This window comes from Vigna umbellata, chromosome 1 (genome assembly GCF_029865625.1).
Source record: "Vigna umbellata cultivar VRB3 chromosome 1, Vumbellata_1.0, whole genome shotgun sequence".
Taxonomy (NCBI): Eukaryota; Viridiplantae; Streptophyta; class Magnoliopsida; order Fabales; family Fabaceae; genus Vigna; species Vigna umbellata.
The window spans coordinates 45,349,152-45,376,994 of NC_142165.1; the positions used below are offsets into that span (position 1 = coordinate 45,349,152).

General features: G+C 30.7%; 2 protein-coding genes, 1 long non-coding RNA gene and 1 pseudogene across 5 annotated transcripts; 2 read left to right on the top strand and 2 right to left on the bottom strand.

The window, feature by feature from the left end:
• Positions 1-1,311: 1,311 nt before the first annotated feature.
• On the bottom strand, positions 1,312-4,757 carry LOC124836894 (uncharacterized). The gene is made up of 5 exons (XM_047312137.2): positions 4,337-4,757; positions 3,285-3,786; positions 2,825-3,026; positions 1,928-2,404; positions 1,312-1,762 (listed from the first exon to the last, which is right to left on the bottom strand). Exons 1-5 carry the CDS (start codon positions 4,755-4,757, stop codon positions 1,418-1,420), a joined length of 1,947 nt encoding a protein of 648 aa, XP_047168093.1. The 3' UTR covers positions 1,312-1,417.
• A 4,250-nt stretch (positions 4,758-9,007) lies between these two features.
• Positions 9,008-13,767, bottom strand: LOC124836888 (uncharacterized). Its single transcript, XM_047312130.2, has 5 exons — positions 13,345-13,767; positions 11,429-11,930; positions 11,128-11,329; positions 10,307-10,819; positions 9,008-9,470 (listed from the first exon to the last, which is right to left on the bottom strand). Exons 1-5 carry the CDS (start codon positions 13,763-13,765, stop codon positions 9,063-9,065), a joined length of 2,046 nt encoding a protein of 681 aa, XP_047168086.2. The 5' UTR covers positions 13,766-13,767; the 3' UTR covers positions 9,008-9,062.
• Positions 13,768-19,351: 5,584 nt separating this feature from the next.
• Positions 19,352-21,431, top strand: LOC124836863 (uncharacterized). 3 transcript variants are annotated; one of them, XR_015785318.1, is made up of 5 exons: positions 19,352-19,539; positions 20,064-20,320; positions 20,454-20,592; positions 20,676-20,754; positions 21,147-21,431. It is a non-coding gene; the product is annotated as an uncharacterized LOC124836863 (long non-coding RNA). The 3 variants fall into 3 exon arrangements; XR_015785316.1 differs by having other exon boundaries at positions 20,064-20,592; XR_015785317.1 differs by having other exon boundaries at positions 19,352-19,500; positions 20,064-20,592.
• A 3,079-nt stretch (positions 21,432-24,510) lies between these two features.
• LOC124836881 (cell wall / vacuolar inhibitor of fructosidase 2 pseudogene) lies at positions 24,511-25,202 on the top strand (annotated as a pseudogene).
• The last annotated feature ends 2,641 nt before the right edge of the window (positions 25,203-27,843 follow it).

Consider the following 27,843-nt stretch of genomic DNA (forward strand, 5'->3'; position numbering starts at 1 on the left):
CCAATGATATCTCAAATAAAAAGAATAGTAAAGCAATAAAATAATAATAAAGCAAAACAGCTGGAAGCTTGTTGAGAAAAAAATAATCTCTTGAAAAGAAAAGACTCAATGTTATACTTCTAATTTCTTAATCGCTGTCCCACCAAGACACAGAAGTAAAAGTCCACAAATAGTATATTTAATAGTAAAAACTAAAAATTAAATTATTTAGTTATTATAAAAAATATACGTATGTTGAAATAAATATCTAAGCATAGCTAGAATTAAAAAATAATTATATTTTGTAGTTAATTGTCTAATTTTTAGTGTCGTTAAGTAAAATGTTATTTCCATGACCTAAATTATTGAAATTGTGAATAATAAATAAATATTTTTAATAGTAGAACATATTAAATTTGATGATTTACAATAGAGTTTGACTAATAATAAATAATATATTACAAGAATATTTTTACATTAAAAAAAATAATGTTAGGGAGCATATAATAATCTATTTAATGACATAATTTGTTTCAAGTATTGACTTATTGAGTTATTGATCTCTGCTTTTGAAACTTAAAGATTTCTTTTTTGGAACACACGTTTTTTCTTAAATATAAGTTCACAATTAAAAGAATATTATGAATAATGGATTTTGTTAAACTTTAAATAATGAATAAATATAAATATTTTATTAAATTTTCATTTAAATAATCTGTGTTTTAATTGTTGAAAAAGTCTTTTTTTCATTTAAATATTCTGTCTAATTTGTGTTGTTAATGAGATGACGTGACAGTTTATTTTACGTTTTCTCTCATAATTAGTTTGTTCATTTCCTCTTTCATCATCTTATTTATCTTATCAATTAACACGCTTTCTTCATTTCCAAGAGTTCCTCTACTTAAGAGCGGGATAAGTTGGAAACAGAAAAAATAAAAATCACACTATTCTCACAAATTTAAACGGTAAAATACGAAGACAAATAAAAAAAATAGCATTTAATAGATTGAATTTTTTTAATAAAGATTTAATGTAAAATCTCAAATTCATAAGATTTTTAAATTTTACTTAAGACTTAATAATATTTAATTAAGTACAATATAACAAATTGATTATAAAAATAAAAGAGCATTGTTCAAAATCTCATAATAACTTAATAATTCTTTCTAGTAACCCACAGGAGTTGGTTGGAAATCTTAATCATTGTGTAAAAACAATGGAAAGTATGATGAAATATTTGTAAATAGAAAAAATAATGTTTGGTATGTATTAACTTCAAACAATGACATGGATAACTATTATTTTTAAACATTTAACAACACCTATGAAATTTCTGTCTCTCTCCCTTGCATTACATAGATATATCTGTCGTTTTTGTTTTACTAGGTGTTATTTAGTATTTAGGTTATCCATATATAATTTTTCTTACAGTAAAAAATTAAACTTTGAAGCAGAAGATATCTTGATGGAGTTCCTCCTTGATTATTCCCGGAGATGGGAATTTTGGAAGGCGAGTAGCAATGCATTTAGCTACCTCAAAGTTTGATTCGTTCCTTCTCATCACCCCACCAAAGTTGCAGTTTCCTTCAATGGTTAGTGCCTCAATTTTCTCTGTCTTCAATCTCCAGCTCCCATTTATCAAATTAAAGCTATAAAGGGGAAAGAACCGTTGGCCATACACAGCTAAAAATTCTATGGCTTTCAGAATGTATTCAAAATCCTCTTCACTCATGTAGTAGGGAAAACTAACTCTACTCCACCCTGGTTTTACTCCAATGTAACCCTGCCAAAGTAACAAACAATTTTGCATTTCAGAACTTGCTTTGGCACTTCAATTTTTAGAACAGCTAAATGTGCTTGATATCGTTGATTTTCAGAATGAGTTTTAGTACCAATATTGTATAGTTGGAAACATAATATTTAAAGCATATTGTGGATCATTTTTCACCTTTTCAACTGCTGATCTAATGGCAAGTGACTGTGACCTGTTGATGTGGAGCAATTCGTGGCCATAAGGTCCAGCACAAGCACACCCTCCACGAGCTTGGATTCCAAAGAGGTCATTCAGCAATGCTGCAACGAAAGGGCCATGAAGTGGTTTCCCTCTTTGGTTCCCTGTTTCTGCCCACAGATCAAGTTCCCCTTCATCACTCCATTCACCTGCTGAGGAACAATTGATGGTGGAGTAAATCAGAAACGACAATATAGCTTGTCTCTTGGCCTTCAAGTTTCCTAGAACCTCAATGTTGGGGTTTGAGCCAAGCCTCTTTAGTGCCTTGTTGATGTACATTTGTTCACTTTTTTCAATCTCTTCACAGCTTATGTATTCTTTCACCCAAAATGCCAATGCTGCTCTCACTGTCTGGATTATTGGAGGCGTGCCCCCACTTTCCCTTTCCTCTATGTTCTCCAGGTATAATGTTTCCTGCATTGATAACGTGCAGTGGATGATGATGATCGATGAAGTTTGAATGAACACAAGGTGAAGGGAAAGACAGTGTTAAATTGTTTAGCAAAATGAATATTGAAATGGATCAATGAGTACATATTTTGAAGTATATGTTATTAGTTCTCTGTGGTATTTGGTGTTATTCTTCTATCAGACCTTCAATGCAATCTCTTATTATAGCAATTATTGTTGCAATACAATGGGAGAATAACACAAACAAATAAAGACTGCATGTAAGTTTTGTTAGCCAAATTTTCTCTGTATTTGTTTTCACTGATTCACATCTAGCAGCTACAACAGAAACCCTTTGATGGTTTTAGTTGCACCAACTTTTCTCTGTATGTTCCTTCATGCAAACAGTGGACAAATGCATTTCCAAATTCCCAACAGAATTACCTGTTCGTTGAAGCCATTGACATAAGTCACAGTTCCACCTCCACAAGTTGACGGTGGTGAAGATCCTAGCAGATAAAGGGCCTTGTTCATGAGGAGAACCCCAGGAGAGTCAGGACCACCTAGAAACTTGTGTGGACTTAGGAACACTGCATCATACCCATCACTTTCCCCAGACCTCATGTCAATCTCCACGTATGGACCACTAAACAAACAAGTAAAACCATTATCGAGTTTCCAAGTTTGCAACACACAAACTCATGTACAACCAGAAATCATTGGATGATTTTACTAAGTGTTCGATTCTCTCATTTAGTTGAGTTTTAAAATCTATATAAAAAAGAAAAGGTTTAATAAAACTTGACTAAATGTGTCACATGAAAACTGTACAGTACTATAAACATGTGGTGGTTTCAAACTATGTAATAATTCTCCATTTTCACAATTCTATAAATATAAGTACCTTGCTGCAAAATCAAAGCATGCAAAGGCTTTGTACTGATGAAGAAGCTCAGCAACTGCACGTGTATCTAGGTAGATTCCCGTGACATTGCTACAAGCTGAAAAAGATCCCAACATGGGCCGGTTGGTATCTTTGTAGGCCTCAATTTGTATCCTTAGAGCATCCATGTCAAGCAATCCTTCGTCATCAAGATCAATCTCTACCACCTCAGCCAAACTTTGCCTCCAAGAAAGAAGGTTTGAATGGTGCTCATGCGGTCCGACAAAAACCACCCATCTTTCTTCTGTGTTCAGACTCTTCAAAACCCTTTCCCTCATAACAGATGGCACAGTGATCCCCATCACTTCTTGCAGCCTCTTGATAGCTGCAGTTGTGCCCGAACCACATAATATAAGTGCATCATCTTCCCCACCACCTAAACATTTCTTAATGTACTCATTTGCTTCGTGTACCATTTTTGTTGTCCTGCTTCCAACGTAACTGTCGCATGTGTGCGTGTTACCTATGTCCACAAAAGATAACTGATTAAAAGAAATGTTTCCACATTCAAAATTCCAGTGTCTTCTACAACTCGCTTTTCTAATCTGGGAAGATTAAGCTGAGCTACGTACCTTCTACATGCATACAAAACCCAACTACCAACACACTCCCTCTGCCGCCACAATGATTACAGTTCAGTTTTAACAAATTGATCGATGTTCTAATCATCATTTATTGTAAAAGTGAAGTTATTTCACTAGAATTATTTCTAAAAACAGAGTATATTTATTGTCATTCTTGATCCGTGTACAATAATCTTAAACTAGTCATTGTGGAGCCAAGGGATAAAACAACAGCATAGTTTCTGTGTAAATCAGTCAGAAGTCATGACATGAATGACATTTAAAGTAGTTATTGTTAAAGGTAACAAACATATACCGATAATTTATGATAGGAAAAACAATGTTAGTACATATACTATTTACTTACTCTTATAACAATCAGAGTTTATGTGTGTGTGTGTATATATATATATATATATGAATGAGGGTGGCTTGATGTGAATATCATACCATAGAACGGGAGAACGTGATTGATGATGAAATTTTCATTATAGTGAAGGCTGCGACCCGAAGCAGTGTGGTCAGCATAGAGAACTTTTCTTTTTCCAAATGGGGAATCAAACTCTGCATGGCAACCAATGATTTGGGACCGCAACCAACGCAGTTTTTCCACCACTGATTCATTACACGGCAGGCCCATCTCCACAAGCGTCTGGAAGGACTCAGAGTGGTTGCAAAAGTCATGAGATTTTTCCGATGTGGTTGTTTTGGATAACACTCCAACCTCGGTGTTGGTTTTGTCCTGGCCATGGCTTTGATCCAAGCATGGTTGGACTAACACAGGTTTCTCTGCTAATAAGGGGTGCTCCTCCCGCATTAGGTAGAAGAACTGAAAATAACAGCGAATGATGTTGTTGATGTAACTCAGCATATAAGAAAAGGTGACAGCGTAGAAGGCTTTGAGAGAAGGCAAAAGAGTTTTGGACTTATATTTTGGTAAAAGTTAGAGTTTCAGTGGGATTATATTATGGGCTGCACAAACCTGGTGGTGTTCATTTTTATTGTGGATGCATGAAATTCAGGTGCGAAACATAGTATTTGAACTTTAAGAATTATAATAATAGCATGTTCGTTTTTGTTGTTTCTGTTGGCTATCAGTGCATGGTAACGCTATATTTATTGCCTTTTCTTTCAACCAAGTAACCGTAATGATACGTTATCCTTGTCTTAGAGGTAAAAAAGATTATTTGACTTTCTAGAATATTTTAAAATATGGATTGGATAAATTTTAATTTGGGTTATGATAAATCAAATAGAAATCATTCATGTTTTTAAAAAATGTTCATTCTTTAATTTAAATGCATTAACTATTTTTTTTAATGATGGGTATCCAATTAATTCATGAAAATAATACAATATGTGGCAAATTAATATGTATCTAGTTATAAATACAAATAAAAGTAGATAAATTGATTAGTTTTAAATAATAATAATATCATTTGGAAATTCTTTTCAGAGATACATGTAAAATTAAATGGTTTGAATCGCATTTATGTTTAATGAGCCGTTGTATTAGTGAGTCAATAAATACATCAACTCTAATGAAAAATTGGTAATTGCATTCAAGAGTGGTTATATATGTATTTCTTATGTTAGGAAAAAACGATATTTTTGTTTGCTTCATATATACAAGACTCGAGATAGTATATTTTGGTAATGGTTCTTTTATTCTTTTAAAACGATTTTGAAAGTTTTAATATTTAATTGGGAAAAAAATATTAAAGTAATTTTAATCCAATAAATATTAGTTAAACCATTGAATTAAAAAATTAATATCTATAAAAGTAAATTAATAGATTCGATCTGATTCGTTTTTTTAATTATTAGATGAGTTGTTTTGCTCTCCTTCAACTTTAGCTTATATGTTTATTTGATAAAATTCAAAAATAATTAATAAATCATTAAATGTTTATATATATAAAAAAGTAAATTAATAGATTAATTTGATCAATTCAATTTTTTATTTTTATTTTTTAATGACTGGATGGATTGTTTGCTATCCTTGACTTTTAGCTTGTATGTTTACTAAAAGACTTAACAATTAATCATTATCTATTTATAAAAGTAATTAGTAAATTTGATTCAATTAATTGTTTTTTATTTTTTTCAATACAACATGCCGCTTATATGTGAACTATCATACTAGTCCAATAAAACTGTAACCTTATATGGTATTACATGCATTATGCATTTTATGATCCTAGTGCATTTCTTAATACCCTTACGTGTGGAGTATTGGGTACTCTAAATACATTTATGTAGTTTCATTATATTACATAATAAAATAATAATAACAATAATTCATAAAATAATAATAATAAAAAGAAAAAATAATAATAATAGATTCATAAAATATTAAAATAATAATAACAATAAAACTAAAAATGATAATCAAAATAAATTTATGAAATAAGAATAATAATAAAACTATAATTTAATATTTAATTAAAATTAATTTATATCAATACAGATAATTTTTTCAATCTATTAAATATATATCATTTCATAATTTTTTAAAATTCGTTATGTTAACCGAATCATTTACAAACTTTTTATAAAATTCTTCGTAGCTTTCCATTCACTTCCCTTTCATTCAAATAATCTTACTTTTTTTACTTTTCCTTTCTCTTATTTCTATCATTTTTGTTTCTCTCAAATTTCCTGTTTGAAACAAACACACCCGCTAAATTGTTTGAAAGAGTAAAAATAATAAGAAATATATTGAAAAATTTACCTTGGACAGGAAGAAATTATGCCAAAATGAAATTATTATTATCTTAACTAATTATGAAAAAAAAATGTATAATCTGTGATTTATTTTTTCTTCAAATTCTAATCCCTAATTTTCATTATAGTCAATCTCTTTTTTTCCTATTTTTTATAAAATAAATAATATTGATAAGGAAATAGTATATATGATTATAACATTTCAATTTAGTAGTTTTACATTAATAACTGAATTATTACAAATTAAATATTAAATAATAAATAATTATATAAACATGTTTATAATCCTCTATAAAGTTAATGATAAATATCTTTAAATATATAAAAAATTAAACAATACTACACAAATTGTATTTTTATGTAACAATTATACTTTATCCAATTATCAAGAATTTCGTTATTTCAATTTATCTATTTGTATTATCTTTTACTAATGTATATTACACAAAATAAACCATAAACAAACACAAAAAGTTAATGTAAACTAATGTAAATTTAAAACATGATACTTACCAAATTTAAACATCCATATGAATCATTCATTCTTTCAACATTTCATACATCATATTCGATCATTAAGTATAAATAATATAACATATACAAAAGCTCTTATGGCTTTTCCATACACAAATATCAACAACCTCCGGGAGGACTAGTGTTAAGTAGAATCTGAGACCAACCACCTATCATACTCTTCCTTGCCCTTCCTTGCCCCTCAAAGGTTGTAGCTATATCATGACAGAACCACGTCCTCTAACAGGTTGTATGACATGATAAATTTTTTATATCTGTTAGAAACGATCTTTTTTCACACCGCACACTTAAATATCTTTCTTTATTTGAGTCCAATAATAGTAGAGTCAGGATAAACTCATTTCAATTTTGATGTCAATACACTCCACATATAAACATATATAGTAGTATTCCCATCCTAGGAACCATTGCCCTCTTATTCCATATCATTCATATAAAACCAAAGCAAAAATACAATTACTTCAAAGTATATACAACATTTGCACATAGCTCACACATTACATTATCATATAATTCTTAAATCATGACACATGTCATCCCTATGCATTTTACCTCAATCTAAACTCATCACACAATATTACTCACATTATTTATCTCAATTGAAATGATAATAATTCATCATTTATTTTTTATTGTATTAGCATAATATTCAATATTACAATATTTCCAATAAGTATATCAAAACCTTGAAACATATTTCTATAATAAAAGATCTCTAATTGACAATCCCAATCGTCAAAGTGAAGAACCATAATTTCAAAACCTATATGTCAAAATTTTAGGCTGATCCAACGGTTAACAAAGTAAGAATCAAAATTTTACCAAGATAATCTAAAAACAAAACCAAGGTGTTCAATGCCAAAATCCCAGTGTTCACTATTAAGTGAGCACCCAATGCGACCATGGTACCCTTAACGCCTTGGCCTCTAGATCTCACTGTCAAATGGTCTCAAGGTATTGTCCAACGCCTTGTACCTCATGAGTTCACTGACTAAAGTCTCCACTTGGCACCCATTGACTTTATGGTAATGTTCGACATTGTATCAATATTTTTAGCTTCTGATTTGACTAAAACAGGTTATCCAACTTGTCTATCTAGGCAATTCTAGCTATTTCTTAGTTCAAATAACTTTGTTTAGTTCAAAATAACCATTTGATAAAGCAAATCGGATTATTCTAGTCATGTCAAATCAATTCCACAAACAATGTTTCCAATCCAATCCAATCAAATCAACCATACTCAATTCATTACCATAACACAACAACTGAATTCCATTACCATACTCAATTCATCAATTTAAACAATTCAATCATTATAAATAAACTAACTTTCCTTACCTAGATAGATTCTCATAAATTCAAAAGGTGTCCCCACACAGATTCTACTACTTTATATATGTTGTTGTACTTGTACACAAAGAACTCAGATCAATTATCAAAACACTTTAAAATCTTAATTGAACTAATATTCATTTTGAGTCCTTTAATATCACATGCAAACCTCTACACTCCCACATGCAATATATATTTACTAACAAAATCCAAAATAAGAACAAGATATGAATTTACTCTGTTTAATATTTTGATCGAGTAGAATTATAGATCTTGACTTCAAGAATATTATGACATACTCCAATCTTCAAATAGGTAAAATATGAAGTTATAAATATAACTTTTTATAGTCTGACTTTTTTAAATTGAGTGTCATATTTTAAAAACTACTACTATTTCTAATTATTTTTAGTTCCTTGCAACGATAAAATTAAATATAAAAAGTTATATTTATTTTGAAACAAAATTGTGTTAAAATTATGTTGTTCCAAAGTTCTATTGATTTGTGTTGCTTAATGTTCTCGTTATTAAAGCAAGCAGTGAAATATATATTAATGAATGCTAATTGATATTTAGCAAATAATTAAACTCTAAAATACAGAACATCGGGATCTACATCTTCATGGAGTATGGCCTCAGAAGGGAACTTGGGGAGAAGACTTGCAATATATTTTGCTGTATCTAAGTATGATTTCCTCAACACCCTAACTTGTTTGGTTCCAACGTTATTCCCTGTTTTTAGTGGTTTCAAATCATTTGCTTCCTCAAGAGTTTTCCGAAAGTTGCAGTTGTTTTGGTTTATCACAGCCTGAAGTTGCTCTTTCTTCATTCTCCAACTGCCATTTCTCAAATTGAAGCTATACAAGGGAAGGAATCGTTGGCCATAGTTTGCTACAAACTCTATCGCAGTTAAAATGAACTCAAATTCCTCCTCCTCCATGTAATACGGAAAACTGACTCTGCTCCACCCAGGTTTTACTCCAACATAACCCTGTTCAACAAGCAATTTCAGTTTAAACATTGTTTAGCCATTTTCGCTAAATTTGGTTCTAACAAGTTTTTTTTTTTTTTTAAATAGTATATATCACTATTTGCTAAAGATGTAACATACATTTTAGCAGATGTTATATAACCAGCTTATGATAACAGGTGACTTAGATTATAATTTTTTAATATATATTTACCATATATAGAATGACTTTTTATGTGATATTATTGAACTTTGTATATAATTATTTGACTATTTTTTTCAAAATATTTTCACTTGCTTCGTTCTTTTGTGTTTAGTTAATTCGGTTTAATTATTTAAATCGATTTTGATATTTAGTTTGGTCTAATTTTTATTTTCAATTTTGAATGACTCTGCTTGATTATTTCTTTCAAATTGACTCGGTTCAATTTTTTCGTTTGAGTCGACTTAGGTTGGTTTAGCTCGACTTTCAACTTAAGTCTATTCAATTCTACCTAGGTGGATTGGATTCAACCTTTTTCTTAGCTCATTTAACTCAACCTTCAATTTAGACAAATTCTGCTAAACTCTAGACTTAAGTTGATTTGACTCGACTTGTTCATCAATCTAATTTAACATAATCCTTAATTGTCTTATTTCAAGTTAGATAAATCTTGATTTTGAATTTTCAAAATCTAAAAAATAATTCAATTTTAATCCTATCCAAATGAATTAACCAGATTGGACTTAAAATCCAAAACTATATATTTGGATTCGGATAAATCTATTTAAATTTGGGCTGGATTGAATTTCATAATTTATATATATTTCTTATCCTTATTTATTACACTGATGTAGAATACATTGAGAGAATGTACCTCTTGAATTGCTGATCTAATGGCAAGAGATTGAGCTTTGTTGATATTGAGCAATTGGTGGCCATAAGGTCCAGCACAAGCACACCCTCCACGGGCTTGGATGCCAAATAGGTCACTTAGCAGTGTTGCAACAAAAGGGCCATGAAGTAGCTTACCTCTTTCGCTCTCTGTCTCTTTCCAAAAGTTAAGTTCTCTTTGTTTTTCCTGTTTCTGGCTGTCTTCTAGCCATTTAATGCCCCAACCAGGTGATAAAGAGCTTTTGTTCGCGGTAGAATAAATGATAAATGACAATATGGCTTGTCTTTTGGTTCTCAAGTTTCCAAGAACCTCAATGTTTGGGTTGGACATTAGTCTCTTAAGTGCTTTCTTAATGTAAACTCGTTCACGTTTCTCAATCTCTTTGTAGGTTATGTACTCTTTCACCCAAAATGCCAATGCTGCTCTCACTGTCTGGATTATAGGAGGGGTGCCCCCATTTTCTCTTTCCTCTATGTTCTCCAAGTACAGTGTATCCTGCAATATTATCAACACCCACATAAAGTTTGAAAGCACAAGAACCTTATCCATTGCTGACATTTCTCTTTCCATTTCAATTCATACGAATGAATAAAAAATCCTATCTGTAGAAAATGACAGCAGGGATTGATTTATAAACACGTTTTTACAAGGACAGAACATAAATTTTTGTGATACAGGAAATGAAATGATAAACAACGTCCGAAGACTTCTTTTTCTTCTCCAATCAGGTTACGTATTTGACTTTAAATATTTTGTTTATAGTTTGACATAAATAAGTCTGCAATTTGAATATGTGATATTACCTTTTTGTTGAAGCCGTTGACGTAATCCACAGTTCCACCTCCACAAGTTGATGGCGGCGAAGATCTTAATCGGTAGAGAGCATCGTTCATAAGCAGAATCCCAGGAGAGTCAGGACCACCAAGAAACTTGTGTGGACTCAGGAACACTGCGTCGTACCCATCACTCTCCCCACACCTCATCTTTATCTCCACGTATGGACCACTACACAAACACATACATAAAACAAATTTTCATCAAATTTCTTAAAAACATTGAAACACCATCAAAGGATGTCTACGATTCTAGCTAAGTAAAAAATACCTCGCTGCAAAATCAAAGGATGCAAAGGCTTTGTATTGATGAAGAAGCTGAGCAATTGCTCGTGTATCTGAGTAGATTCCCGTGACATTGCTACAGGCTGAGAAAGATCCCAACATGGGTCGATTGGTGTCTTTGTAGGCCTCAAGTTTTAGCTTTAGAGCATCCATGTTTATCAAGCCCTGGTGATCAAGACCAATTTCTACCACCTCAGCCAAACTTTGCCTCCAAGAAAGGAGGTTGGAATGGTGTTCATGAGGTCCAACAAAAACCACCCATCTTTCTTCTGTGCTAAGGCTCTTCAAAACCCTTTCCCTCAAGATAGAGGGTACTGCAATTCCCATCACTTCTTGCAGCCTCTTGATGGCTGCAGTTGAGCCAGAGCCACACAAGATGAGTGCATCGTCTTTCCGACCACCTAAGCATTTTTTAATGTACTCTCTTGCTTCGTGCACCATCTTTGTTGTCCTGCTTCCCACGTAACTGTCGGACGTGTGAGTGTTGGCTGTGTATGCAGAAAATAAATAGCACGAGTTTGAATACATGTTCTTATAGTTGAAAATTCATCTATGATTGGCTAAGAAGAGAAGAACCAATTTTGTTTCAGATTTGGCGTATGTGCTAGTCAAACAAGAAAGAAACTAAACCCCTTTCCTCCTAGTCCAATCATGATTGTATGTTCACACTAGTTTGACAAACATAATCCACCTGATTTTTCAAGGGACAATTAATGAAAAAAAAAAAAACATATTCATAAACTACACAGACTATTTTTCTTATGATAAGTATAGGACTGTGTCATGTAAATATTTTATATCTCTTACTTTTTTTTTTTTTAAAAAGGTGAGTTCGTATTAAATTTTATATATGTACGTTTCCCTTCTGGTTGTGAATTTAAAATCCGCTAATTATATAACTATTCTGTAAAACATATATATACCCCAAAAGGATACATATATGATATATATTGTGAGAGTACATCCTCCCTCGTTAAAAGTTTCAACGTGAGACTATTTTATTTATAAATTTCAAGTGAGACCGCTATTAATTGAATATTATTACTGCACAAAACTTATTCAATCATGTGATGATACAATGATTTGATCTTCAACTTATGCATATTAAATAATTTCATCAATTTTAACTATGATTCTTTTCTTATCCTCCCTTTTCATTTATACAAGTTATATAAAAACTATTAGTTTTACAACTATATCATAGTATTTCGCGGTCATACTTATATGTTAAGATATTATGTATATTAATATTTATAGCTGCATATATATTTGTAATTTGGAAAAACTTATAATGAATACGTTGAACCCCACACTTTTTTTTTTTTGCTTTTTAAAATGAACATTTAGCTTAATATAAAAACAATCCAATTGTAACTAAAACTATGTAACAATTTCACCGACTATGTATCTAATGAACCGTTCAATTTTTAAGTTGAGTTTATTAGATCAAATGTTTTTTTTAAGAAACTTAAGTTATATTAGTTTTTTCAGAAGAAAAAACAAAATGTTTTTAGAATTAAAATTAATTTATGCACTCCATCGCAAGAAGTTATAAAAATTATATATACTTTAATTTGTAAACAAAATTATGAAAAAAAAATTATCTACCCATTATATGTTTCTCTCTTTTTGCAAGTTGTATTGTACTTCCAGAAAAAATTAGACATAATTATTTTTTATTCCTAAAAGTTAAGAAGAATCATATTTTATAATAGTTAATTTTCAAGTTTAAAAAACATCTTAATCCCTCGAATGAGTTATAAAAAATACTAAAATAATTTTGAAATGAAAATTGGACTGAGAAGAAACAAAAGCGTGAGGGAGTTGAGATTTGATATGGAAAAGATTGATAGATAAAGTAAAGATGATGTGAGGAGAGATGAAGAAAGTGAAGGCAGGTACCGTAGAAAGGAAGAAGATGATCGGCGATGAAGTTTTCATTGTAGCGAAGACTGCGAGCGGAAGCGGTGTGATCAGCATACACAAGGATTCGTCTTCCAAACGGAGAATCGAACTCTGCACCGTTACCGATTATCTGAGACCTTAACCATCGCAGTTTTTCTTGAACGCATTCGTTACACGGCACTCCCATCTCCACCACCTTCTCAAAGGACGATTCCGATTCGGACTCTGAGTGCTTGCAACATTCATGATGAAACCTTGTTTCTTCTTTGGTTGAAACACTTACCTGAGTATCTTTGCGTTTCTCTGATTTAACAACGTGACGCGGTTTACGTATGCAATGATATGCAAGAAGAGATGCAGCTTGGATCATCTCCAGATGCATTTCCCTTTCACTGTTCTTCACAACCACTTTCAACATGCATCACTTGTTCTGATTCTGCAGTAACAAAAGAGGTACATATAATAAGTATGATGTATATATGAGTATGTATGTGGGTCAGGATCAAATTTATTGACATGCATGATTAATCATAAATGACACGGTCTAAGGCCACTCGTGCCTTCTAACAGCAATTACTAGTATTATTATATTTTTTTCGTAATTCTAAATATTCCACGTTTACCTTACTTTTTTTTATATTTTTTATAATAAATGTTAATGGCATCTTATCCTTTTGAAGACATTTCAATATTATTTAAGATAGGAAGACGACTCTTGAGAGGTTTATTCTCCGACAATTTATGAAGAAAAAATGAAAAGTAACTTACTATCTTCAAAATTAGAATATTGAGGTATTGAAATTTTAATATTGAAATTTTTTTATTTTGTATAAATTTCATTACTCAAATGAGCGTTAAATTTTTTTCCTTTTGATATTTTTTGTGGCTAAATCTTTAATAAATCGGTTGGAAGTTGAATTTTTTAAAATTTACCAATAAATGTCTTTTTGTCTTGTCTGTTTTGTACGTTCGGTTGTTCTTCTGTTGCGATAATCATCCATGTGGATGTGAGCAGAAGAAGACGAACTGCTGGAAGAGGCGCTAGAAGAAGATAACTTAGTAGAAGTAGAAATTAAGACCGAACCGTAGAACCGTTCGGTCAGTAGTTTAGGTTAACAGTAAGGTGATCGTTCGATCACCTTTTCCTTTGATTTTGTATGACCGTCCAGTGATAATTTTGTAAACCGTTCGGTCGGAATTACTTACATTGTACAATTTTAGTTTTAGTTCTTTCTGTAAGGCCGTTCGGTCATAAACGTACTTCTCTTTTAATGTAAGATTGATCTGTAATATTATTCAATGTAATTATTCTATCATATAGTTTTAGACTGTATTTTTGGGATGTTACAATAGGAGAGGATAAAAAGAAGGAGTATGAAGAAGAGAAATATATGATAACAAAAACAATGGAGATGGAAAAGAAAGAGTGAACTAGAGATAAATGAAGAAAAAAAAGGAAAAATAAGAAGGAGATGGACCGGAAGAAGAATCAAATTACGATATTTACTGATGAATTTTACTAATAACCAAAATTTATCAGTAATCATGGTTGAATATCTATCGACAGATAATTATTGATTAATATTTTGATCCGTCAATAAAACTTATGATAAATATTTATTGATAGGATTTTAGTTTTAATAAATTCTCATTAATTTTAATTTACAAACAAATTTTTATGATGAATTGTAATCATGGACAATTTTGATTTTTTAAAGTGTTATAGGAATTTGAAATAAGAATTAAATATGTTTTTAGTTCTTAAACTTACACGTAAAATTGAAATTGAAATTTGTTTGTGTTTTAAATTTTAATATATTTTGGTCTCCAAACTTAAAAATTAAAAATAAATATAATTCTTTTAACACAACCAACATTAATTTTTTTTATGTGTTAAACAACGTTAAATTGATATTTGAGTTGTTTACCTAATTTATCATATTTTAGTTTAAATATCAACTTATAAGATCGTTTAACAAAAAAAAATTATTATCATTATATTGAAATGATTATATTTTAAAATTGATAATTAAAATATATTAAATTTTAAAATAAAAATGAATTTTAGTTTCATATTCAAATTTAGAAAATAAAAATATATTTAACCTTTAAAATATTACCATAATATCAAATAAAAAAATATTATTTAGAGAATCTCAATTATATGAACTCTGTATATGATTAGTTTGATCTTTTTGTCAAAGTTAAAAGTTGATATATAATCAATGGGTAATACTTAAGAGTGTGTTGAGTAAAAAGATTTGAGAAAGAAAGAGAATAAGTGAATGAATTTGAAAGGATTTAAGAATAAAATGTATGTTGTTTTTATAAAGGAATTTGAAGGTGAATTTAAAAATAAAGTTTGTGAGAGATTTGTCTGAAGTAATATATTAAAAAAATGTTTTAATAGATAAAAACAAAGATTATCAAATTGCCTTTAATAGTAAAAATAATATAAAATAATACTTATTAGTAACGTAGTTTTTGAAAAAAAATCATTTGAAATAATAGAATTAAAAAAGTAATAAATAATTAATACAATACATTTTTTTTTTCAAGAGTTTTGTAATTGATAAGAGTTTTGATTAGATTTGCATTTGCCAAAATTAGAATTAAAGAAAATATATTTAGATACTTAGTCATCCCCGACATTAAGGAACACGAGCAAATAGATATCATTCCACTTCTGTACAACAATGATGCTAAAAGGACAATGGTAGTTTTGGATCAAAGATGTGCACAACGAAGGGAATCGATTCCAAGATGATGAAATCAATTACACAAATTTGTGAAATCAGTTACAATGGTTCGTGACATTTTGTTTTTCTTCAAGGTCAAACACGATTTTTTCACTTTAATACTTTTAAATCCGAATTCATATTCGAGGAATGAAAAATCATCCAATCCCTTAAATTGTCTCTTGTAGCTTCCAAATTCATCAAAGCGATGCAATAACCACCCGAAATTCGTCGGCGGCTGGGCAAATACTCTTTTAGAATATATCGATATTAAATCTGAAAATTGATGGCTATTTGTCACAACCACCAAGTCGGCAACTACTTTTTCAATTAATTAATAATTTGACTCCTCTCTCTTTAATTTTTTTATCAGATAGGTATTAAATAGGTATTAAATAGGTGCAAGCAGTACCAAACACAAACTGGTCAATCACGTTAAGGCCATAACATTGCTTCAAACGATGAAGTATTTACAGATCAAATTTTATTGGATGACCATTCAAGAAATCCAAAATAATCTTTTTTTTTTCAAAGAACAATTATTGTTTTGTGATTTCCACCTGCAATTGAAGTAGGCACTATTATATAGATTTGTTTAATGATTAAGTGCTTTTCGGACTTAAATCTCATACTTTTTTTTAACAATTTCAAAACGTATATGTATTAATGCATAATAGAAAAACAAACATACGTATCTTTCCGGAAGTTCCACTTCTTCCGTTTGTCGTCGTCGTCTAGATATATATCATATTAGGTCCATACCTCAGCAAAAAATAATGAATGCACACTAAATAGAAAGTAGTTGGTTAATTAATTATACTCACTTATAATGTCATATTCATAACACATAACATTTATTGTATGGACTTTTTAAGAATTTATTATTTAATATATTAAAGTAGGTTTTTATGACTTGCCTTTTTTTTTTGTGTTTGGAATTTTAGATGAAAGTGAAAAAAAATGCATTTAAAGATATTTTAACTTCAACTATAGTGGAATCTTTTTATTTTGGTTATAAAACTGATTTTAAAATTCCCAACTCTTTAGGTTGTTGATTTTTTTTTGGCATGAGTCACATTCTCATACTAAAAATGGCTGTCATTACACTACCCAAATACCTTATCTGTGGTTAAAAGAAGTGTCAAAAATATAGTTGAAAGAGAATATATATGTTGTCTTCCCTAAGCAATAATTTAGAAAAGGAATTGAAATCAATATCATGAATTCAACATGCAATGAATCATGAGCAGCCAGGATGACAACACTGGTTACGCATTTCTTTTTATTAAAATAATTTTACTTCAATTAATCTTTGACATTTTTTCTGGTACAACTAGTTTATTACTCGTGATTGTGTGTATTTGGCTCAAGTAATTTGAGATTATATTTAGAAGGAAAGTTAAAAAAATAAAATATTTTACTTTTATGTTAGTTTATCCAAAAAATAAACTTAAAATTATTTTTTTAATATAATATACAAGTTTGTCTAAATGAAATTTCTTAAACATATTACATTATTTACTATTAGAATACTCACGCATATTCATTTTCATATTATTCAACTTTTATATATATTTATATGAATTCTAGCATAATTGACATAAAATATATTTTTCTTTTGGTTTAATTGCTTGTTTTGTCCCCAGTTTGGCTGTAACATGTCAAGTTAGTCCACCATTTTAAAAAAGTTTCAATTACGTCCAAACTTGGTTTAAAAGTGTCAATTTCGTTCAAACGTAGTAAAATTTGCATCAATCAAGTCCCTTCCGTTAATTCTACAGAAACGGACGTTAATTTTTTTCTCTCTCCTCTGCTCTGTTTCTCTGCACAACAGCAGACCCTCTCTTTCTTTTGAATATTTGCATACACTAAAATTTATTTTAATATTTGAATTTAAATGAATAGTTTATATTAAGAGATACATATAATGTAATTGTTATATATAAAGAGGTTAATTAAAATAGGAAGATAATCAAATGGTTCACATTTCTGGAATGGAAGAGTCTCCATTTACTGTCAAAAGAGAAGGATCCACTCCATAAAAGAAAAGTTTTATTAACAAACTATTTAATTACTAGTTAAAACTGAACTTGATTATTATAAAACAATAATTTTTTAGTTAAACTGTATTTATAAATTATAATAGAAACATGTTTTAAATAGTTTGGAGAGTTATGTATAGACCAATTAAATTAAAAATTATAATTGCAGAAATATCATTTACCTTCTTTAAAATGATGTTAAAGAAGATTTTAATATTATGTGTGACATTTATATGTCCTCTAGATTTAGAATTCACATTCGTCTCAACTATAATTTTAATAAAAATAAAATTAATCTACCTGATATATTTAGTAAACAACACATTTCTCTTATTTTATTTAAAGATATAATATTGAATAAAAATATAAAAAGGTAAAAAATAAAGTTTTAAAAATATAAGCGTATGTTTTATATAAATAAAATACGAAAAAATATTTATTAAAACATAAAGATAGTAATTTTATTAAAATAAAAGATATTGAAAATTATTTAAAAGTTTTTCGTTCTTTCAAACTTTTCATTGAAATGATTATTTGTTTACACCTTTTTATTTTCTTAAAATATTGATTGACCAAATTAGACACTACCATATAGAATATGATAGACAACTTTTAGTGCAAATGCATTATTTTCATCCCTATAACAAAAATTATAACCGTTGCTTCACTTTGTCATTGTGATCACTATAACTATTCATTTAGTGTATGCAAATATTCAAAAGAAAGAGAGGGTCTGCTGTTGTGCAGAGGAGCAGAGGAGAGGAGCATAGCAACAGAGGAGAGAGAAAAAGAATTAACGTCCGTTTATGTGGATTTAACGGAAGGGACTTGATTGAAGCAAATTTTACTACGTTTGGACGAAATTGACACTTTTAAACCAAGTTTGGACGTAATTGAAACTTTCTTAAAATTGTGGACTAACTTGACACGTTACAGCCAAACTTGGGACAAAACAAGCAATTAAACCTTTTCTTTTTATTGTCTTTTACCATAACTAACATAAAAGATATTGTTTTATATTGATTATGATCATGCACTACAAAAAAAAAGTATGTTTTATTAGCAATTATTTTGTGACGGTCAAAAAAATTGTTAAAAATATATTTCATTCCTGTTAATTTTTTTAACTGTCACAATTTTTATGTATTATTTTTAATTTAGTTATTTTCTTCAAGTTATAATATTTTTCATACCATGATTTGTGCCATAGCTCATTCGGTACATTCTTCTACTGATCTCTACACCGTTCCTGGAACGAAATCGTGGCGCCACTGAGCTTTCCTCCCTGCTAAACGTTCTTCCGAGCATGAACTGAACGACAGCAATGAGGACCACGAGCCGTATGGGTGTTCGGAAGCAGGGTTCTGAATTCAGTATACGTTCTAGATGTTACTGTTACGATTGTGTTTTGAGTATGGAAATTGTATCTGACATTTTGAAATTATTGTATTGTGGTGTCGATTGTTGTTGCGGATTGAAATTTGAAATAGTGGTATGTTTGTTTGTTAATAGTTGGTAATTTGGCGTTTAGGTTTGCTAATGCTTGCATTTTCAGTTTAAATTGTATTTGATTTTCCTGTTGACCTATATCTGACGATAATTTATAAGCACGTAGACAGTTGCTGTTAACTTGGACTATTAAATAGACTTTTGTTAGTCTTGGTTCATTCAATTACTAGAGCAAAGTCCTTCACATTTTGGTATCAATGGAGTAATTCTCCCCTTGATTTATCTATTTTTTTTAAACTTATATGGAACCAAATCATTGTTGTTTGATATCTGGTGGGAGAATGTGACTATGTTTCTTGGTTATTTGTCATTATGTATGGTTGCTTCTCATTCAGACAGGTTTTCTCTTTTTTAATTTCTGTTTTTCTGTGACCTTAGCTCTGCTTCTGGTCTCCCAACTTAATATTAAGTATTCTGCTTGTTTCAGGAGAATGGAAACTAGGGGGATCAAGCTCTATAATGCTGCAAAAATTTGGGCGCTGAGCAAGTTTATTTGGGTTGTTGTGTGGTTGGCTTTGTGGAAGGTGAAAGAAGTGTACGTAAAGTGTTGAGTAAGCAAGCATTTTTCACTCTCCATCTCAGTGGCTTAATTGCAAAATCAGATGGGGCAACAAAAGGGGTTCTTTGAAGAAATTGTATATGAGCATTAATGCCAGAAACATTTATCTGTTCCATGGAATCAAGGTTTGGTTTCTTTTCACAGGCTTTCTTCCGAAGTTGTATTTTTGATGTGATATATTTGATTAGAATTGATTGGATTGGATTTTTTTAACGTTAAATGCTATTTCCACATTTCCTGAGAATCATATATGTATAGTAACATCAGGAGTGGGGATTTTGGGGACTAATAGGCAGAACAAGAAGAAATAGTGCTGTGTCAACTATTCTTATACATGTTTCTATAACAGAAAGGGTTGACACTAAAGGAAGTTCGGGAGATGGATTTTCTTTAAAAGGTATAACTATTGATCTGAAGTTAATATCAATATGTACTGTATCAGCTATGCTTATACATGTTTCCATTTGCCACATTGTTTAGGTGATTGATGAAAAAATGCGTGTGATTACATTCTCACTAGTGGTTTTTCGGGAGGCAAAATCTGATGTCAATATCAATGGTTAGTCCATGTTCTGCCTATTTCTTTGTTGTCAGTATCAGAATATTCTTGCTTCGTATATATGATAAAAGAAGCGAAAAAACAAAGCTATACTCTTCTCCGTTGTTGAACTTAGTTTTGTATATTATATTTGGCTAGTGGCTAGTATGATATTTGTTCACTACATTAGTGTTGAGAGAATCACGTTACAAAGTATTAACTGTATATGGGGTAATACAGGGTACTTAATTCCAAAAGGTTGGAAAGCAGTTGTGTGGTTGAGATCAGTTCACCTTGATCCTGAAATACATCCTAATCCAAAGGAATTTACCTATTCTGAATTGAGTCATGCATTCTGCACTTGTATATGTGCTTTATGGTTTAATTTTGAATTTGGTGATGCTTATTCACAGAAAGAACACAAAGTGCAGAGTGTGTGGTAAGGGAGGCATACTAACCATTCATTAACCATCCACCATCAGAAGAAATGTATGATTTAGAAATGACAAGATCAAGCTCTGCCAACACCTGCACCATCTCCAATATCCCATGCCTGTTTAAATATTTTTATTACTAATTTATTAATATCATATATGTATGACTATAAATGTAATTTTATTTTATAATACACTTTGATGTATAATTTTTATAATATATTTTTATTTATTTGTGATAAATAGTAAATTATTAATTTTAAATTTGTTTAATTATATTGAAGTTGTTTAAAATCATACTTTTAAAAAATATTCAAATATAAAATTAAAAAATTATAAAACACTTTCATGATTTTTTTTTGTTAGGTGAATTGCAGTGTTATAAATAGTAGCATTCCAAAACCATATAGAAATGGGATTCAGATTTTAGATAATCTTTTGGTTGTTAGCCTTGACTTTTGGCTCTTTATGTATGCCAGAAGACGTCTTATGAAAGAAAGTCTGCATAATCGGTAATTACAACCATAAAACAACTCATTTTTTTTCTCAAATTGTGCTATTTACGCTAGTCCCGCCCAAAGATATATCATTGCTTTATAACTAACCAACAAAAAATGTGTGCTACGAGATATTCCTAGTTTATCACAAAAACATGGACCAAACAATGAAAAAGTATATTAAAATGAAATATATTTTATATTCATTTAACATGCGTTAGAAATATAAATTAATAATAAAAAAGAGTGTTTCGGTGAGATTTGTCCGAGGGTCGGTCATCATTTTTTGTTCTGTTCTCTTTTGATATTCAATCATTCCCGAAAACGTAATCCATCCCGGTGGGTGGTTGACCTGCAAAAGACTCTCACGCTCAAGTCAGATATATTTCATAAAGAGGTCTATATTTTATTATTAGAGAGCCAACTCTTTACCTGGGCATTAACCCTGACGTACAACAATTAAACTCATTAATTCATATTTGATATGACAATAATTCCAACAATACCTGCTAACTATCCATTAATATCATATTCTTCTGTAATATGACATGTCAATCACTCATAAATAGCGTATATTTGCATTTAATATGACCATTAAACGTATTAATTGACCATTAATGATATTGACCTTTCCTGATTAATGTTTGTCTGAAAGTCGGTCGGTTGCCTCTTTTGACTTCGGATTCTCCTTAGCCGATCGATCACCGGGTACAGTATATTAAGCCCCCCAAGTCCGAGTTAAGCGTGCGGCTTTAGCCAAGGTGAACTGTAGGACTTATGATTTTGAGGGAGGTTGTTATATCTTATTTGAGTCGAACGGTCTCAACGAGAGGAATTTACCGCTCAGCCGAGTGGGATTTACCGCTCGATCTTCAATCTTTATAGAGGAATTTACCTCTTCGTCGAGTGGGATTTACCGCTTGGTCTTCAATCTTTATAGAGGAATTTACCTCTTTGCCGAGTGGGATTTATCGCTCAGTCTTCAATCTTTATAGAGGAATTTACTTCTTTGCCGAGTGGGATTTACCGCTCGGTCTTCAATCTTTATAGAGGAATTTACCTCTTCGCCGAGTGGGATTTACCGCTCGGTCTTCAATCTTTATAGAGGAATTTACCTCTTCGCCGAGTGGGATTTATCGTTTGGTCTTCAATCTTTATAGAGGAATTTACCTCTTCACCGAGTGCGATTTACCGCTCGGTCTTCAATCTTTATAGAGGAATTTACCTCTTCGCCAAGTGGGATTTACCGCTCGGTCTTTAGCTTCAAATTCTTCCTGAGAGACTGCATCGTTGAATACGAAATTTAACAAAGTTAGCAACCAGTGACTGAGCATAGTGACTGAGCATAGTGACTGAGCATGAATTACTGGAACCTGATAAGGTTGAGCGTAGGACCGAATCTTCCTGTGCAGGATATTTTTACTCACAAAAATATGAGTTAAACAAATATATTATAATTTATAAATTATAATAAAAAATGGAACCTGTCAACATTGAAAGTAGAACTGAACATTCCTGAAAGTTCTCAAAATAAAAGAAATGCCTTTAGAAATTATTATGGAATTTTGTACTCTTGTTGCAAAACCTGGTAATAGCAATGTCGAGGCCGAGCGCACATCTACACGTCTGGTTCCTCGTGATTTCATGGGGATGTCGCTCGGCCCCACGGTTGGCGCCAAAATGTTTCGGTGAGATTTGTCCGAGGGTCGGTCGTTCTTCCTTGCTTTGCTCTCTTTTGATCTTTAATCCTCTCCGAAAACGTAATCCACCCCGATGGGTGGTTGACCTGCAAAAGACACTCCGACGCTCAAGTCAAATATGTTTCATAAAGATGTCTATCTTTTATTATTACAGAGCCAACTCTTTACTTGGGCATTAACCCTATATTCATAGGAGGTCTATCTTTTATTATTACAGAGCCAGCTCTTTACCTGGGCATTAACCCTATATTCATAGGACGTACAACAATTAAGCTCATTAATTCATATTTGATATGGCAATAATTCCAATAATACCTGCTAACTGTCCATTAATATCATATTCTTATGTAATATGACCTGTCAATCATTTATAAATAGCGTATATTCGCATTTAATATGACCATTAAACGTATTAGTTGGCCATTAATGATATTGACCTTTCCTAATTAATGTTTATCTGAAAGTCGGTTGATTGCCTGTTTTGATTTCGGATTCTCCTTAGCCAATCAATCACCTGATATAGTACAAAGAGTAAACTTTTAAACTTAAAAAAAAATAGAAAAGAACGATATCAAATGAATATAAAAGGTTTTATGTGTGTCAAATATCGTTTGTTCTTGCCACGACTCCCACATAGAATATTGCAACAATTTGTTGTCGTCCCACTTGAAGCCGAAAATTTAGGCAACTCGGTAATTCTTGAAACGCGTTTCCGAACATTACTCTGTTTTCTTGACCTTATCGCCTCGATTATCATTACAAATTGAACGGCATGTAATGGAAAACAGAGAAGGTATCTATCTATCCAATAGTTTTACCTAACTTCAAAATAAAAATTACAAATAATTTAAGAATAAAATCATAAAGAAGTTACAAACTTCAAAACAAAGAATACTTTTATATTTTCATTGAGTATTATTTGAAAAAGTATAACCAAGACGACTTATAAAAAAATATATTGCTTTGTGGTATGAAAAAAATAATATCAAATGAACTTTACTATTTTCACACATATTCTCCCAATAGTAAATTTCATTTAGGTATTTTTCTAAATTATCCTCATTCATTTTGTTGATAATGGTAGAACTCTAAGATGAGGTAGCAAACCATATTAAAATTTGCATCTACATTTTGTCCACTTACAAATATACCTATGATGATTCCTTGGTGGGTTGTTCTTATTTCTAGCATAATGATTTCTAAGAGGTTCTTTTTTCTCCTCTTGCTAGCACACCTTCAACCAGAAGCATTGGTGAAAGGAGATGGCACTTTGATAAAGAAAACTTGCAAGAACACCAACTACTTCGATCTATGCTTCTCCTCCTTGAAATCCGATCCAAGCAGCACCAACGCAGACCCAAAGGGCTTGGCTGTGATCATGGTTGGGATTGGAATGGCCAATGCTACTTCCACTTCTCTCTATTTATCCTCTCAGACTCGGTTGCTTGGCACTGCCAACGACTCCACCAAAAGGGTGCTGAAGGAGTGTGCAGAGAAGTACACCTATGCCAACGATGCCCTCCAAGCTTCTGCACAGGATCTGGCTAATGAGGCATATGACTATGCTTCCATGCACATCGCTGCAGCTTCTGATTACCCAAGTGTTTGTCACAACATGTTCAAACGTTACCAAGGTTTGGTTTATCCTCCTGAGCTGGCTCGTAGAGAGGACGGTTTGAAGCGTATATGCGATGTTGCTCTGGGGATTGTTCAGAATCTTGATTAGTTGGTAGGTAATGTGAACCACTTAACTGTTACCTGGTGTTTATTTCATTCAGTAGAAGTTGTTCTATGTAATTTATTCAGTGTTTTTATAAAGCTTATCAGTTTTTCCTTTAGCTGCTTTTGTATATTTTGCAAATAAAACAGTGAAAGCATATGACTTGCAACTGTTTGTCGGGAACTAGGTGGGCGAAAATAAAACAGTGAAGCTAGAAACTGACTTCGTTTGAACAACTTTTGAAAGTTTAAAGCAGAATGAAAGTTGTCGATGATATGACAGAATTGTAAGTTATTCTTGAGATTTCACTGAAATAAGTTTCAAATAAATGGAGACCAGGGACGGTTAATGACTCGCAAATTAACACAAAATACAAGCTTTCCACCTATGTATGCCCCTCCACGAGGGAAGCCCAACAACGAAAATTCTCATAAAACACATATTGCTTCTCGCACCCCTACAATTTACTACATGCACATCCATAATAAGAGGAATCATCTTAAACACCCTTCACATCATTGCTTATGGCACAACTATCACCACCATTGTTATAAAATTTGACGAAAATACAAACTAGATGGGTTTCCTTTAAATCATCATTGTTCTTAAGGACTTATACGTGGTGTCTTATGTAAGTTTTTCAAAATACAACATAAATTTCTCATAATGTTTTTAAGGAATTGAGAATCTAGCAAGAAACTCTTAAAGAGTATTATTAAACCCAAGTTTATAAAATAAAAGTAAAAAAAGAGCAAATGAATTAGAGTAAAAGAGATGTGAATTGAGTGTATTTTTGGATGAAGCATTGGACACTTATTTATAGGTATAAGAGGAGTTTATGATGAGTGAAATATCCCCACACTTGTAAAGGTAAACTTTTGCAACCAACCCAATGTTCACCACAATGGCTTGTAGAAGAAAAATCTACAACAAACCTAATGTTCAACAAGTCAGTTGCAACAAGCCTGCACCATGTTCGAAAAGGATGGAAAAACTTGCGATTTAAGAACTTCGATTGTTGTGGCACATCTCGATATGCAAGGATCCAATTTAAATCCTTATCTTTGCAATACACTCTCGTTTTACAATAATCCCCCATATATTGCAAAGAATAAGATATGAAAAATAAATTAAAGAAAAAAATCTTAGGTCTCATATAAGATGTAATGCACCAGAGTTAGCATATCAAGTTATATGAACCGGTTTTAGATTGAGTAACTTAACACAAAATATAGTTAGTAGAGCAAACTATATGAACCAAGGAAACTTGACGTGTGTTGACGGTTTATCAATCACAATACAACCCCACAACTTTTATTATTATCTCTATGTTGCGCTTTATGACCACACACATGCTTGGTATTTATGAGTGCTCTAAATATCATGTCAATATTTCATATAAGTGACCCTACTCGACACACATACAGGTGATTTCATCAAGTATTTGTTGTAAATCATACACACTCGTGAGAGATATGGAAATCATTAAAAATTTTGTTTAAACTAAAATTCTTAAACCACATAATTTTAGTTATAAAGTTTAACCTCTCAATAATGCAATCTCTAGCATTGTCACACACATCATAGGAATGAACATAATTGATTTAAAATCATTTGTGACTAATAAGTTACTTGTTTTTACCCATATGAACATTGATTTTACATAATCAATGAAAATTGTTTCACTCTTTAGCACTTGTTTCACCAAATTATATTTCAATTGTATATGTCTTTTCTTTCCATTATAGTTATTGATTTTAGTTATAACAATTGTTGATTGGTAATCATAATGTATTGAAACACATGGGGTTGGATTTTCTCTCATTTGAATCAGAGAATCAATTAGCATCATTATACCCTTTTAGAGTAATAAGAACTCAACTATATTCAATGCCATAATACATTAAACTTCGTAGATATCTCATAAGTATTGCAAGTACATCTCAATGTTTTTGATTAAAACGTTAAATATATCTATTCAATGTACTTCCCATGTAAGCAATATCAGATCTTGAAAATATTATTACATACAATAAACTTTCACTTATTTAAGGATATCAAAATTGATAAATAATTTATTTTTCTTTAATTTAAAATTAACACTATAAGAGTTATTGATTTAAAACATACTTTATGTATGGTGTTTATCCACAATTATAAAAATATATATATATTCTGTAAAGTTTGTTTTGGAAATCTCGTTCCAAAAAAATCATACTAAAATATATTTCACATGATTTTAAAAAATTATTTTGGAAGTCTCATTCCAAAAAATCTCATAAAGAATGAGAAACTCATTATAAAAGTTAAAATATGTAATTCGAAAGTCACTTTCTACAAAAGATAAAATGACTATTTTGAAAATTTAAATCGATGCATGAAAAAATTGTGAGGATATTGGAATTAAAGCACTAGAAAAAAAGGCTTTTTTTTTTTATTCCACGACATAAAAGGTTGTATGATAACATGTTATTTTTCTTCCTCAACTATAAAAGAGGTAAATAAGTTGTTACTTTCTTTTGGTGAGTTTTAATGATCATCTTCATTAAACCTTTTGTTTTAACTTTATAAAATTTTAAATAACTGTTTTTAGTCATTATAAAATATACAAATTCTGTTATCAATTCTTAAAATTATTTTTCTTCATGTCCTGTTACTTAAACTTGAAATTTTTTATTAGTTATAAATTAACAATTATGTTTTTCATAGAACCAAAACTAACACATGTTTATTTTTCAAGGATTAAAGACATATTTAAT

Coding starts and splice junctions, on each gene's coding strand:
- LOC124836894 (XM_047312137.2), bottom strand. CDS start 4,757: ATGCTGAGTTACATCAACAACATCATTCGCTGTTATTTTCAGTTCTTC. Junction 2,405..2,824: donor TCAATGGCTTCAACGAACAG/GTAATTCTGTTG, acceptor TTATCAATGCAG/GAAACATTATACCTGGAGAA. Junction 1,763..1,927: donor TTAGATCAGCAGTTGAAAAG/GTGAAAAATGAT, acceptor TTACTTTGGCAG/GGTTACATTGGAGTAAAACC.
- LOC124836888 (XM_047312130.2), bottom strand. CDS start 13,765: ATGTTGAAAGTGGTTGTGAAGAACAGTGAAAGGGAAATGCATCTGGAG. Junction 11,931..13,344: donor TCATCTTCTTCCTTTCTACG/GTACCTGCCTTC, acceptor CTGCATACACAG/CCAACACTCACACGTCCGAC. Junction 11,330..11,428: donor TCCTTTGATTTTGCAGCGAG/GTATTTTTTACT, acceptor GTGTTTGTGTAG/TGGTCCATACGTGGAGATAA.